General features: G+C 41.8%; 1 protein-coding gene across 3 annotated transcripts in view; it reads left to right on the plus strand.

The window, feature by feature from the left end:
- Window positions 1-10,084, plus strand: part of MIA3 (MIA SH3 domain ER export factor 3) — a 35,855-nt gene extending 25,771 nt beyond the window's left edge. For 2 of the 3 annotated variants that reach the window (XM_082217227.1, XM_082217229.1), the window contains 15 exons: window positions 1,610-1,732; window positions 1,846-1,948; window positions 2,424-2,479; window positions 2,942-3,032; window positions 3,862-4,000; window positions 4,850-4,951; window positions 5,031-5,091; window positions 5,197-5,232; window positions 5,377-5,444; window positions 5,971-6,068; window positions 6,171-6,293; window positions 7,285-7,361; window positions 7,523-7,594; window positions 8,512-8,653; window positions 9,204-10,084. In XM_082217227.1, coding sequence (XP_082073353.1) covers window positions 1,610-1,732; window positions 1,846-1,948; window positions 2,424-2,479; window positions 2,942-3,032; window positions 3,862-4,000; window positions 4,850-4,951; window positions 5,031-5,091; window positions 5,197-5,232; window positions 5,377-5,444; window positions 5,971-6,068; window positions 6,171-6,293; window positions 7,285-7,361; window positions 7,523-7,594; window positions 8,512-8,653; window positions 9,204-9,526 — 1,614 coding nt within the window. In that variant the 3' untranslated portion in view covers window positions 9,527-10,084. The remainder of the gene's footprint in view (window positions 1-1,609; window positions 1,733-1,845; window positions 1,949-2,423; window positions 2,480-2,941; window positions 3,033-3,861; window positions 4,001-4,849; window positions 4,952-5,030; window positions 5,092-5,196; window positions 5,233-5,376; window positions 5,445-5,970; window positions 6,069-6,170; window positions 6,294-7,284; window positions 7,362-7,522; window positions 7,595-8,511; window positions 8,654-9,203) is intronic. The other variant, XM_082217228.1, reaches the window with a different exon arrangement.
- The last annotated feature ends 1,873 nt before the right edge of the window (window positions 10,085-11,957 follow it).

Consider the following 11,957-nt stretch of genomic DNA (forward strand, 5'->3'; position numbering starts at 1 on the left):
ACAACATGTGCAGAAACCACGCGTACCACTAAACATTTTGTGAATCTTTGTACTTTTGTCCGTTTGCTGTTTTTATTTTTTCCAATTTGAACTATAAAGTGGTGATTTTCCTGAGTCAAAATGAGAGTACCCCTAAACATTTTTTTAGAAAAAAGCACTGCATTTGACCATATCAAGCTTCATACTTTCTTTTATTAAATCCTTTGCTTATATGACAAGTACAGTTCTTTACAGTGAATTATACTTAAAGCTGGTCATTGCAAAGACAGTCTGGAACCCTAATGCTAGGAGGCTGATTTGCATTGCTCTGTGAGAGAATGAAACCTGATGACGGTGCCTCTAGTTCCTGTGACTGGCAAGAACAGCTGCCCACCCCACCCCCAGAGCCATGCTCAATGTTGTTCCTGTGCAGATTCGTAGTGTCCGGAAGGTCATTTCTGGCCATGCTCTTCAGTGTCTTCCTAACTTAAAGTTACATCCATATGATGCCAGAACATAAGTGACATGGTGAAAGCACATTGAACAAGAAATACTTTTTGACCTTGAGAGAGAAGAAAGGAAAGCTGATGAGAAGTCCAGGTCAAACTTCCTTAGTTGATGATTCCTAGACTCTTGAAGAAATTACCATAGCTGTATAGTTATCACACCTTCTCTTCCCATTACTTCTGGCAACAGCCATGTTCTGTTAACGTTTGTTACATTGATGATATTAGAGCTAGAGAAGATGGAACCTTGGTAGAAGTGAAACATGAATGCACAATTGTGGGAAAATAAGTGGTTAGGAAACCCCACCATAGAAGCTGCCAGCTACAATATTTACTCATGTAGAATATCTACATCTTCATTTATATTCCTGAGAAGCTCTCAAGAGTAGCTTATAGAAAAAAATTCTCACCCAAAATGATGTCCCCATCTGGTTTTGGGAACTCTGTGGTTCTCTGACACAGTGGAGTGGGGATGAACAGCTAGATTGTGCTCAGGTTATGATGAAGGCAAGTCTCCCCTTGCTGACAGTTGACACTGATGGGCAGCAGCTCCTACCGAGGTCATTTGAGGCAAGGGAATATACCATATACAATACACTTACAATACACTTTCTCAGTATATTGAAAAATTGGAGAAGGTGGAAATGTTCAACAATGAATTCTAAAAGAAATATAGATGGTTAGACAGATGCTGAAGATGCATGTTATGGTTAGGTGAATCCCATCCTGAATTCCTTTATGTATCGGGTGGGTGCCTTGTGGCAGCTTTAGAAATGTTATTGCTCCAGGGAAAATATTAAAATGCTGATCCCCTGTGCAATCCACCCACCCCTCCTGTTTTCTGGTTTTATTATAAGATGATATCTAAATATATCAGTTAAAGCTGTGCTTTCATTTTAAAGGATTTTGTGCATGGCTGCAGATGATCGTTCTTTTGCCTGTGCCTCCCCTCATTATGAGCCAGCATTATTTTTTTAAGGGGTGGCATGTTCTTTTTTGTTTTGGCACAACTCTAACTTTGACATATTTAGCCACTCTGGTGTAGTTTTAAAACCTGATGGCTTGAGTTACATGCTGTTTGTCATCCCAGTAATATTGTTAATATTGTACTTGTGTTCTTTCAGCTGCTGCAACAAGCAGAAGGCTGGAGTGAGAGGCACAGTGAGCTCAGTGAACAGATCAAGTTGTATCAGAAATCTCAGAATGATATGGAAGAAGCACTTGCCTATAAAGAAAATGAAATTGAAGTAAGCTCTCTTGAAGAACAACTTTCTTCTGTATTCATGACTCTGTGATTGAACTACTACACCTAATGTTGTGGTCCTATAGTTTAAAATTTGGCTTTTTGCTGCTGCTTTAGGTTTTGACTAGCTGCATTATGCAGCTGAAGCAGCTTGATGCAGAATCTGAGTCAGAAGGCAAGAGGGATGATGGAAATGATCTGGCCAATGGAGAGCTCTCAGGTACTAAAATCTTAGATAACCTGGTAGACCATTCAAGCAGCTAATCTTGAGGAAGCAGTAGCTGAAGTCTCTTAGGGGCAATAGTACACAACAGTGAATAATTAACATTTGTTATGTGTCAAATAGGAACAGATACTCCTAATACAAAAGACCAGAAATTAAGATGATGTTCATCTAACATACTGGCTATGTCACTGAGAAGTAAATTTCTCAACTCTGAGTTATATCTATAATGTGAGCAATTCATCAGATAAATAACTGGATTGGATTGCCATCGTGATCTGCCCTTTTTTGAATCAATTGTGAACATCAGTAGTTTTTAATTCCTATAATTGAAATATTTTCCTGCTTCATGTTGAAATGTGTTGCTTTCATCTGTACACTTCTAGACAATTATCCATGGAGATTTCCTCTTGCCATGTTTTGAAAATTTTGCTTAAACAGATACAATGAAAATAATTTTTCTCCCTTCTAGATACCAGGAATGAAAAGATGAAGAATCAGATTAAACAGATGATGGATGTTTCAAGGGTATAACACAGATGCTTCCAATCTTTTGGGGGCAGTGGGCACATTTGGGATTCTTGAAGTGTCATAGCAGTTTCACAGAATTGCTGCCATGGGGGCATGTACCTTCATAAAATGGCTACTGTGTGTGCATTCCCAAGCACAAAACACCCATTTCACATAACACAAACTGGGTGGGCTGAAAGATCTGAGTCCAAGCAGAGCCCCAAAATACAAAATTCTTTTGAGCCCATGTTAACACAGATCCCTTCCTCTTACCCACCATAGTGTAGAAGCTCACAAAAATCTGAAACGCCTTCAGTAATATCCCACTAGTTATAGCAGGCCTCAAAGGTGCTGTGAGAGAATCTGGGGGCAGTTTGGTACATGAAGTAACCCCATGAAAACATTGTTTTGTGTAATCAATATGGCCCAAGTTTGTATTCCAGGAGAGTGTTTCACTGGCCATTTGTTGCCTTTTTGCAGGTAAAAACAACATTATCTATCATTGAAGAAGAAAGAGATCACATGCGGTCCAAACTTAATGATGAAGTAGCAGCAAGGCATGAGTTGGAAGGTGTGTTCAGCAAATATATAATTTGGAATGACAAGTTCTTTAAAAGAAACCACTGCAGTAACTCATCAGTTAAGGGGGTTCCCATTTCCTTTCGTTGATAGACTAGAAACCTTGGGGCACAAGAATGGTTGGTTGGTTCAAATCAGTCAATGAAATCCATCTGCTTCACCCTGCTTTTTGTCCCTAATACTTCGCTTGCCAGTGTGTAATGATGTGGTGATGATAGAGACTACAGTCAACCGCTTAGACCTCTCACTGTCTCAGCTCTAGATCCAGCAGCTGCATTCCCCATTGGCTGGCATTCATCAGCCTTCTAGACATTCTTTGTCTGCTCATTTCCTTCAGGCCAAGAGAACATAGGGCCTAGAAAAAGGGAACAGTTGTGCATAGTCTAGCCGTTTCACTTTTTCCACTCCCTGTTGTGTTTGCAGATTTCTGGTTTTTGGCTGCTGACTTTAAGCTATCCTAATTCCCCTAGTGCTTACAGCATCTCCTTATCTTAAGCTCTGGGGAATTTCTTTACAGCCCTTTCTTTGATAGACTGCATTTTGCTTAATTCATGGTCTTATTTCTGCCTCTTTCCACCTACCCTTCTTTCAGCCTCCTTACTTCAGGGCACCATCTTTCGGTCCTCCTCTTTATGTTGGGACCTCTTCCAAGTCACTGGCCTGCCTCTGTGTGAAGCTTATTTCCACCCAAATTTGCAGTTTTTCGTTCTGTCAAAGAGCCTGGAGTGAAAACTGTCTTGTTTCCTGAGCAATTGAATGTTCCGTGTCACCGTATCTTAGCTCTTAGAAATGTTGTACTAAATAGGTTTGTCTTATTGCAGAGCAAATCAAGAAGCTGGAACATGATTCGTGTTCCTTGCAGAGAGCAAAATCTCAGCTAGAAAGTGAATGTAAAACTCTGCAACAGAAAGTGGAGATTCTCAATGAGCTTTATCAGCAGAAGGAAATGGCACTTCAGAAGTAAGTACTGGGCTTTTTAAAGATGATAAAAATACCCCAAAACATGGTATACACCAGTTTACCCCAATCTGGCACCCTTCATATGTTTTGGATGACCTCTCATCAACCCAACCAGCATGGCCAGTTGTCAAGAGATGATAGGAATTGTAGTCCCACAGTATTTGGAAGGAATAGCGTTCTGGAAAGCTTGTGTAAGCTATAACATCATTTTGCTCCTTTTCTGTTTACCTTTCATAGAATCTTGGAAGGGACCCCAGGGGTCATCTAGTCCAACTGCCTGCAATGCAGGAATCTCAGCTAAAGCATCCATGACAGATGGCTATCCAACATCTGCTTAAAAAACTCCAAGGAAGGAGAGTTCACCACCTCTCATGGGAGTCTGTTGCACTACTGAACAGCTCTTGCCATCAGAAAGTTTTTCCAAATGTTTAATCGGAATATCCTTTCTTGTAACTTGAAGCCATAGCCTTGAGTCTTAACCCTGAAGAGCAGGAGAAAACAAGCATGTTCCCTCCGCCATGTGATAGCCCTTAAGATATCTGAAGATGGCTATCATATCTCCTCTCAGTCTCCTTTTCCAGGCTAAATATACCCAGCTTCTGTTTTTTCAGCCATTCCAATAGGGCTAGAATTGATCCCCATAGCTGCAAATAATTAAAAAATATATATATTTTACCCCACCATTGAATCAAGGAGAGGCTGAAACGCCAATTGACAATTTGTCATGGTTGAGGACTACCTGAAACATGGAGTTGTGTAAGAGTGATACAAAAGCTTTAGAACTTTTTCCAATGCTGTCAGGTTGTGTCTGGCCACAGAGGGTTAATTATACCTAAATTTCTGCTTTAGGAAGTTGTCACAAGAAGAGTATGAGCGTCAAGAGAAGGATCAGAAGCTCTCTGCTGCAGATGAAAAAGCAGTCCTGGCAGTTGAAGACGTGAAAAAATACAAGTAAATAGATTGATTGATGAATGTAATGTCTCATATTTTCAGACAGTGAGCAGAAGTAATCTCTCAAATTCTTTGACAGAAAGAGAATTGACGAAATTGTTGAAGAACTGCAACAAACAGAGCGATCTTACAAGAATCAGGTGTGATGCTATCCCAATAAATCTTTCTGAAGCAGTCAATGTAGGATATAAGCCAATGTGCAGACTCAAATAAACTTTTCTTCCTTCCTTCCTTAATGTTTTAAGATTGACATCCATGAGAAGAAGGCCCATGAGAATTGGGTAAGGATTTTATTAAAGCATATAAAAAACCTTTTCCTATAGTTGAGCAGGGCAGTTAATGCTTTTCGCAGAGCAGCAGCAATTAGCCTTTAATGTGTATTTTCCTAGCAGAACGCGACTTTCACTATTTTTTTTCTATTGCAGCTCATAGCACGTTCTGCCGAAAGGGCATTAGCTGAAGAAAAAAGGGAAAATTCCAACTTAAGGCTCAAGTAAGTATGTTCTCTACTTGGTAACTTCAAAAGGTGCTTGGTTTTATAGACTGCCACTAATACTAAGTTATTCACAACTGCAGGTTTCTTGGAGAAAGTGCATATTATTTAATGGCAAATTCCTTCAGCGCAAAGGCGCCAACTTGCCCCGCCCCCACATTGTGGGGGTGCATCATGTGATGTGTTATGTTACACATCATGTGACGTGTCCTGCCCCACCTAGCGCTCGTGCGCCGTGCTGAGACGCTTGAGCATCCTGCCACTGTGATGCCAGCGCTTGTGCGGTGGAGAATGGGGAGCGCAGAGCAGAGCTCCATGCTCAACCTCTTCCCTACATGACATCGGTGGGGATTAGGAAGTGGATCAGGGGCTGTAGGATTTTGGGGGAGCCCACCCCCCTCCTTGAAAAAATGTTGGGGGCTGAAGACCCCTCAGCCCCCAACCACATGGCACACCTGCTTCAGCACTATATCGTACAAGCATGAATGCACTTTGAGATTAACTTTCGATTTTCCTCCATTAATAGATTAATGGAGATGGATCAGAAAATAGCTGCGCTTCAGAGACCACTAATTGTGAAACCAACTGCAGGCCGACCAGACCATCAAGCCGCCCCTCGCAGAGGTAGATGCTCTGTTCACCTTTGGCTAAGGATCTGAAATGTCAAGCCTAACCTTTCAGAAAAGGAAATAAAAAGTTGACACCAGTGACCATTCTTTATTACAGGTCCATTAAGTCGAGATGGATCCTTTGGGCCCTCACCTGTGAGCGGGGGAGCTCCTTCCCCACCGCTGATGATGGAACCCCTTGGGCGTCCCCTTTCTGCCAATCCAAGAGAAGGTTCAAGAGGTGAATATGGCAATAAATCAATCCTTTTTCTTTCTTCCCTAGGTTGTCTTGCTATAGAAGCCTGCTTCATTCACTTTAAACTTTTATAAAGGCCCCATTTTTTATTTTTATGAAATTCTCTCACTTTTCCTTCTTTGGTTTAAGAATGAAAATAGTAAACATAACAAAGCAGTCCTAAATTAGCCAGGATGGCACACTGTGTTTATAGATGTTGGGTTATAATTCAGTTAATTTTAAGCCTTTTGTGTCCTGTTGACCTTAATAGGAAAATAAAGCACCTTATTTTTTGCTAGCATGTGTGCACAGTTTGTAAATGGAGTACTCCTTAATGCCATAGTGCTATGCTAATTTCATTCTTCCCTTTCTCCAAGGAGTTCAGAATGGTGTGCAAGGTTTTCTCCCTCCCCCTTTTTATCCTCTCCAACCTGAGAGGTAGTTTAGGCTGAAAGTCATTGGCTAAGGTTGCTCAGTGAGCTTCCTGGCTGAGTGAGTGTTTGAAACTGGGTCTCCCTGGTCCTAGTCCAATGCTCAAACCACTGTATGCATTACTGTTCAGGGAGGAAAGGAGTGCACAGCCCAGGTCTCTAAACCAGAAGTAGGGAATATGTGCTCCCCCAGATGTTGCTGAGCTACAACTCCCATTCTGTCTGACAATTGGCTGTGTTGGCTGGTGCTCAGAAGCCATTAGGGCATGTGAGTGGTATATAAATTGAGAAATAATTTTTAACAAAATGTGCATACCACTTAGAAGAACAAAATATCTCTAAGTTGTAGACAAGCAACAAGTGGGTGTCCACAGATTCCTCATCATTGCTCCAAATAATGTTGCAGAAATAACTGCTCACCAAGCTATGATTTCCTGAAGACATTCTGAACTATCTAGAAGAATGTTCCAGGGAAGACCAGAGACTGCAGCTATACTGATGGCAGGTCAACTGAGAAAGTGCATTTCTTTTCAAAATGGTAAAAAATATGTGGTCTTTCTCTTTAGAGCTTGGCCCTGCTGTAGCATCCCTAATGACCTGTGGGCCAAGGACATCATCTCCTGCTACAGTAGTGGATGGAATGGTAAGCAAGGGGCAGGGAGGTTTTTTAAAATCTTCTGAGATGGCATTTTGGGAAGAACCATGTGTGTTATCCCACTGTACAGGTCTCATCAGCTCTTACATATCATGTTCTTATTTTGTCTATCATCTTACTGTCTTTATGTTGCTGGGGGGGAAATAAAGCCAAACCCGCCTAAAGAGCCTGAAGCCCCCTGTGTTTCTACTGCCCCACCTTCATCTGTTGAAGCAACAGCAGTGAGTACCAAGAGCCTGGGAATGGTGCTTTTGCCTTCCCCTGGTTTGATGGAGAGGAGCATGATGCTTCATAACTTGGCATGGCAAAATGAGCCCCGTGAGACTCATTTTAGGTTACAACTCTTCTGGGGCTTCTTGACTTCCTAAGGTTCCATACATTGGTGGGGGTAGCTAACATAAACTACATTTGTAAAAGCTATGCTTTGGTCCTGAGTTATTTTCTAGAAATCTAATATAGTAGATATTTGAGGCTTCTTTTTTTTTTTTTAATCCCTTGGGTACTTTCTGGATTTCTTTGTGTTTAAATTAACTGTTTGTTTGGGTTTGCTGGTGCTTTAAGAAATACTAACTACATGGATGATGGTTTTAGGTGGTTAAATATTCAGGACTGTAACTTAGTTGGAACACCTGTTTTTTGTTTAGCCAGAGTATTCAGGAAAAGGAAAATCCCCATAGCAGGGGTGGGGAACGTTTTTCAGTTCAGGAGCAGCATTTCCTTGTGCGGTCTGCATCCCAATCATGGGTGGAGCCAGAGGCAAAAGTAGTTTGGGCAATGGATGAGAGTCTTGCCTTTGTACAGCAGGCTACAATTCCAGTCAAAATTTGAAGACTGCTACACACACAAGACTCTACATTCTCCGTTCAGGCAAGGAACAGGCATAGTCTTAACCAGGCAAAAGTACTTGATGGGCACTGAAAATGCTGTGCAAGGAGGAGTTTAGTCTGAGGCTCATTTAGAGAGGTCTGGAGGGCTGCAACTGGTCCCCTAGCCTGAGATTCCTCACCCGTTTGGTAGTATGCAGTGAAAACGAGTTTGAAAATACATAGCTTTCAAACATTTAACATTTTTGGTGGAAGATCAGTTTTATATTTCGCTGGTGTATATAGTAGAAGACTAACTTTTCTGTCTTACACAGGTTAACATGGGTCCTAAAGGCCCACCACCTTACCCAGGGGCCCCCGTAATGGGACCGCCAGCAGCTGGACATTTGCCACCACCTCCAGTTCGTGTTGGACTTCCACCCCGGCTACCGTATGGACCTCGACCTCTTCCCTTAGGTATGGTTGTTTTTCCATTGTGCTTTTTTAATAAATAAATAAATATATGTTTATTTGAATTGGCATTACAGATTCAAGAATCTTTCTCACAACCTGTTGCAGAACAAAGTTATCTTCGCGGCAATGAGTGAGTGGGCAGGGGTGCCTCATGGTGAATTTGTGAGAGCTGAGCAATGTTAGCAATACTAATTTGAGAGCTATAACCTGCTTTGAATATTTGGCTGAAGTATTTCATCTGAATATTGCCTTGATAGATTTGGTGAGTCTATTGATAGCAAAGCACAGTTGTAGCTATGCAGGAAAAGGACTGGAAGTGACAAGAGAGGCATGCAAAATACAGATGGTTCCTCTTCTGAGAAGTGGAACATTTTGTTGTCTGTTCACATATTATCTGCCAGGCATAAAGGCTACAAATATGCTTCTTTAAAATGGAAGTTGGTAAACTTGGAATTCTGTGCCTGCTGTTTGGTTTCTGTCAAATTTCTGGGGTGAGATTGCATGTATGTACTTCCTCCCAGTGAATAATTCACTGTACTGCTTTTCCTTCCAGTACGTGGAGCCCCTCCACCACCTCTTCCAAGAGACTATCCACCTGTCCCTCCATTTGGAATGAGAGACTTTCCACATGGTCCACTACCACCTCCTGATCAGAGAGTATATCAGCGTGGACCTCCTCCTTTCCGGCCTCCATACCCAAGAGATTATCCTCCAGGCCCTCCACGGCTACCTCCGCAAGGATTAAGGGACTACCCCCCTCCTCCTGCCAGAGACTTGCCACCTTCTGGACCCAATGACTACCAAGGAGGTCCTTCTGGTCCCCCATCCCCAGCTAGCTCACGGGACTCTGCACATCATGCTGAAGAGAAGCCATGACTTTGGATTTCTGGACTGATCTCCATCACGTTTCATGTGGGGAGGATTTCATTGGCTTCAGAACCAACTCTTCTTTCCTCCTCTGGACTTGGTTTCTATGTAGCTTTTTTTCCCTTTCTCCTTTGCAGAAATAATTTCTCTAGCAACGCGCATTCGATCACCTTTAAATGAGGACTTGTTCATCCTCTTGGGATGCACATATAATTTTTCTGTGATGAACCTGAAGCCTGCTTCTACAGCTGTGGCTGACCTGCAGCTCTCAACGTGCAATATATGAAAGTACCTGTGTGGTTAGTTTTTAATTAATGTAGCCTATGTAATAAGTTGGTGAATGATTTCAAAATGATAATTTGAACATTTCCTGTGGAAATACCTTTGGTAAGAAATGCTACCCCTTCACATATAGCCTACAGTGACTGTAGACAAGTGGTTTACATGAGGATTCTAATGCAGATATTTTTAAACTACCTGGTATGAAAGACCAGAAACAAACTACTCTGTACTGGAAGGACAAATCTACTAATAAAGTGAGCAAGATCTCTTTCTCTTTTTTTGCTACATTTAGAAGAATGAATTTTGTACAAATCCATTTTCCTTTGCTGTAATGAATAGTACTTGTCACGAGACGGCTTAAGATGAAAGGATAGAACAAATTCTTCCGGCTAGTGGGTGATATTCAGCTAAGTTTTAGACCCATTGCAATTAATAGGCCTAACTCAGTAACAGTCATGGATTTCAGTGGGCGTACACTGAATAAAACTTAGTTGATGACCACCCAGTGTCATGCCTCCGTAAAGCACAAAAACCCCGCAATTTAGAGCCCTAGCAGCCCAGGAAAATTCAGGTCAAATTTCCCATGTTGAGTGCAGATTCCTTAATCGCAGGCTCAAAAAATTATGAGTTGAAATGGTGCCATTTTACATAAAATCACTTGGTAATTGTTATAAAACGGCACATATGAGTTGAATCTGAGGAGGACGTGAGCTGGTGGCTCCTTGCCCAGGACTCCTTCCATTACCCCACCCCAGCTGGCTTCATTGGAGTCATTTGACCCTCCTGAGCAGTATGGGCTGTGGAGCTGCCATGAGGAAGGGGTCTTTGGGCAGATGCAGCTTCCATGAGCAGTACTGTTGAGGATTCTCTAGAGATGCTAGCACAGAGGGCTGCTGAAGTGGGGCTCAGAAGCTCACCCTTCCCTTGTGCTCATTTTGATTACTTTTTGCTTGTCATGTTTGGCTCTGTAGTAGGCCAGATCTTGTTTCAAAACTACATCAGTCAAGAAGATAACTACTCAGCAGTGACTTCAGTGGGGCTTACTGCTGAATATGCAGATGTTTAGAACAGTAATCTCAATTTGTAATTGGTTTAAGAGTAAACAAATCTTAGTCCAGACTTGAAGCACATGGAAAGAGGCTTCTATAGGCTGCTGCTTATATGCTAAAACAAATACAAACTTTCCTTCTTTGGAGTACAACACACAGCTTTCTATGAATGTGCTGGTATGTATGAAAGGGCATTTCCAGGAGAATTAGCCCCATCATTAATGTTCTTTTATCATCATCAATCTCGTCTCATCATCAATGTTCTCTTATCATTTAATGTTGGTCTTTTGGAAGCTTTCCAAAGGATCAGAAAATGCTTTGAGTATTACGTAAAGAGACAATTCACACTTCAAAGAACAGTTCCATTTGTGATAATCACTTAAGGCATTCTGGGGGCGAATAAATACTTTTGCTGGGTAGCATACAGTGGCACCTCTGGTTAAGAACTTAATTCGTTCTGGAGGTCCATTCTTAACCTGAAACTGTTCTTAAACTGAGGTACCACTTTAGCTAATGGGCCTCCCGCTGCCGCCGCCGTGCAATTTCTGTTCTCATCCTGAGGTGAAGTTCTTAACCCGAGGTACTACTTCTAGGTTAGCGGAGTCTGTAATCCGAAGCATTTGTAACCCGAGGTACCAGTGTAGTAGGAACTACTCGTCTTGACTAAGAATGTTTTCAGTATAGTTCTTGCCTGCCATCAAGAAGAAACACTCCAGCTGTGGCTTTTCTTTCCCCCCTTCTGCTGGGTAAAACAAGTTTTACATTAGAAAGTAAACTAGCTGGCTGTAGCAGGATTGTTGGATATATATAAGCAAGCTCTGGGTATGTGACTTGGCCACCTCAAACAAAGAACTGGTCCTTGCTTACCAAGGCTCTTCAGTAAACTTGCAAGAAAATGGTTCCTTTCCTCTTATGGGTCAATAACTAGTTAATGTGCAGCAAGTAATAGGTAAGTGAAAACACCTGCCTAGGAACAAACACTGAATTCAGTAGGATTTCCTTCAGAGTAGACACGGTTAGGACTGTGCTGTGACTCTCATGTGACCTAGTTTAGTGATGTATTGCTTTATATCTGCACTTTAAAAAAAAACATTTTGTGCATTCTCATC

This window comes from Podarcis vaucheri, assembly GCF_965113315.1.
Source record: "Podarcis vaucheri genome assembly, chromosome: 3".
Lineage (NCBI taxonomy): Eukaryota > Metazoa > Chordata > Lepidosauria > Squamata > Lacertidae > Podarcis > Podarcis vaucheri.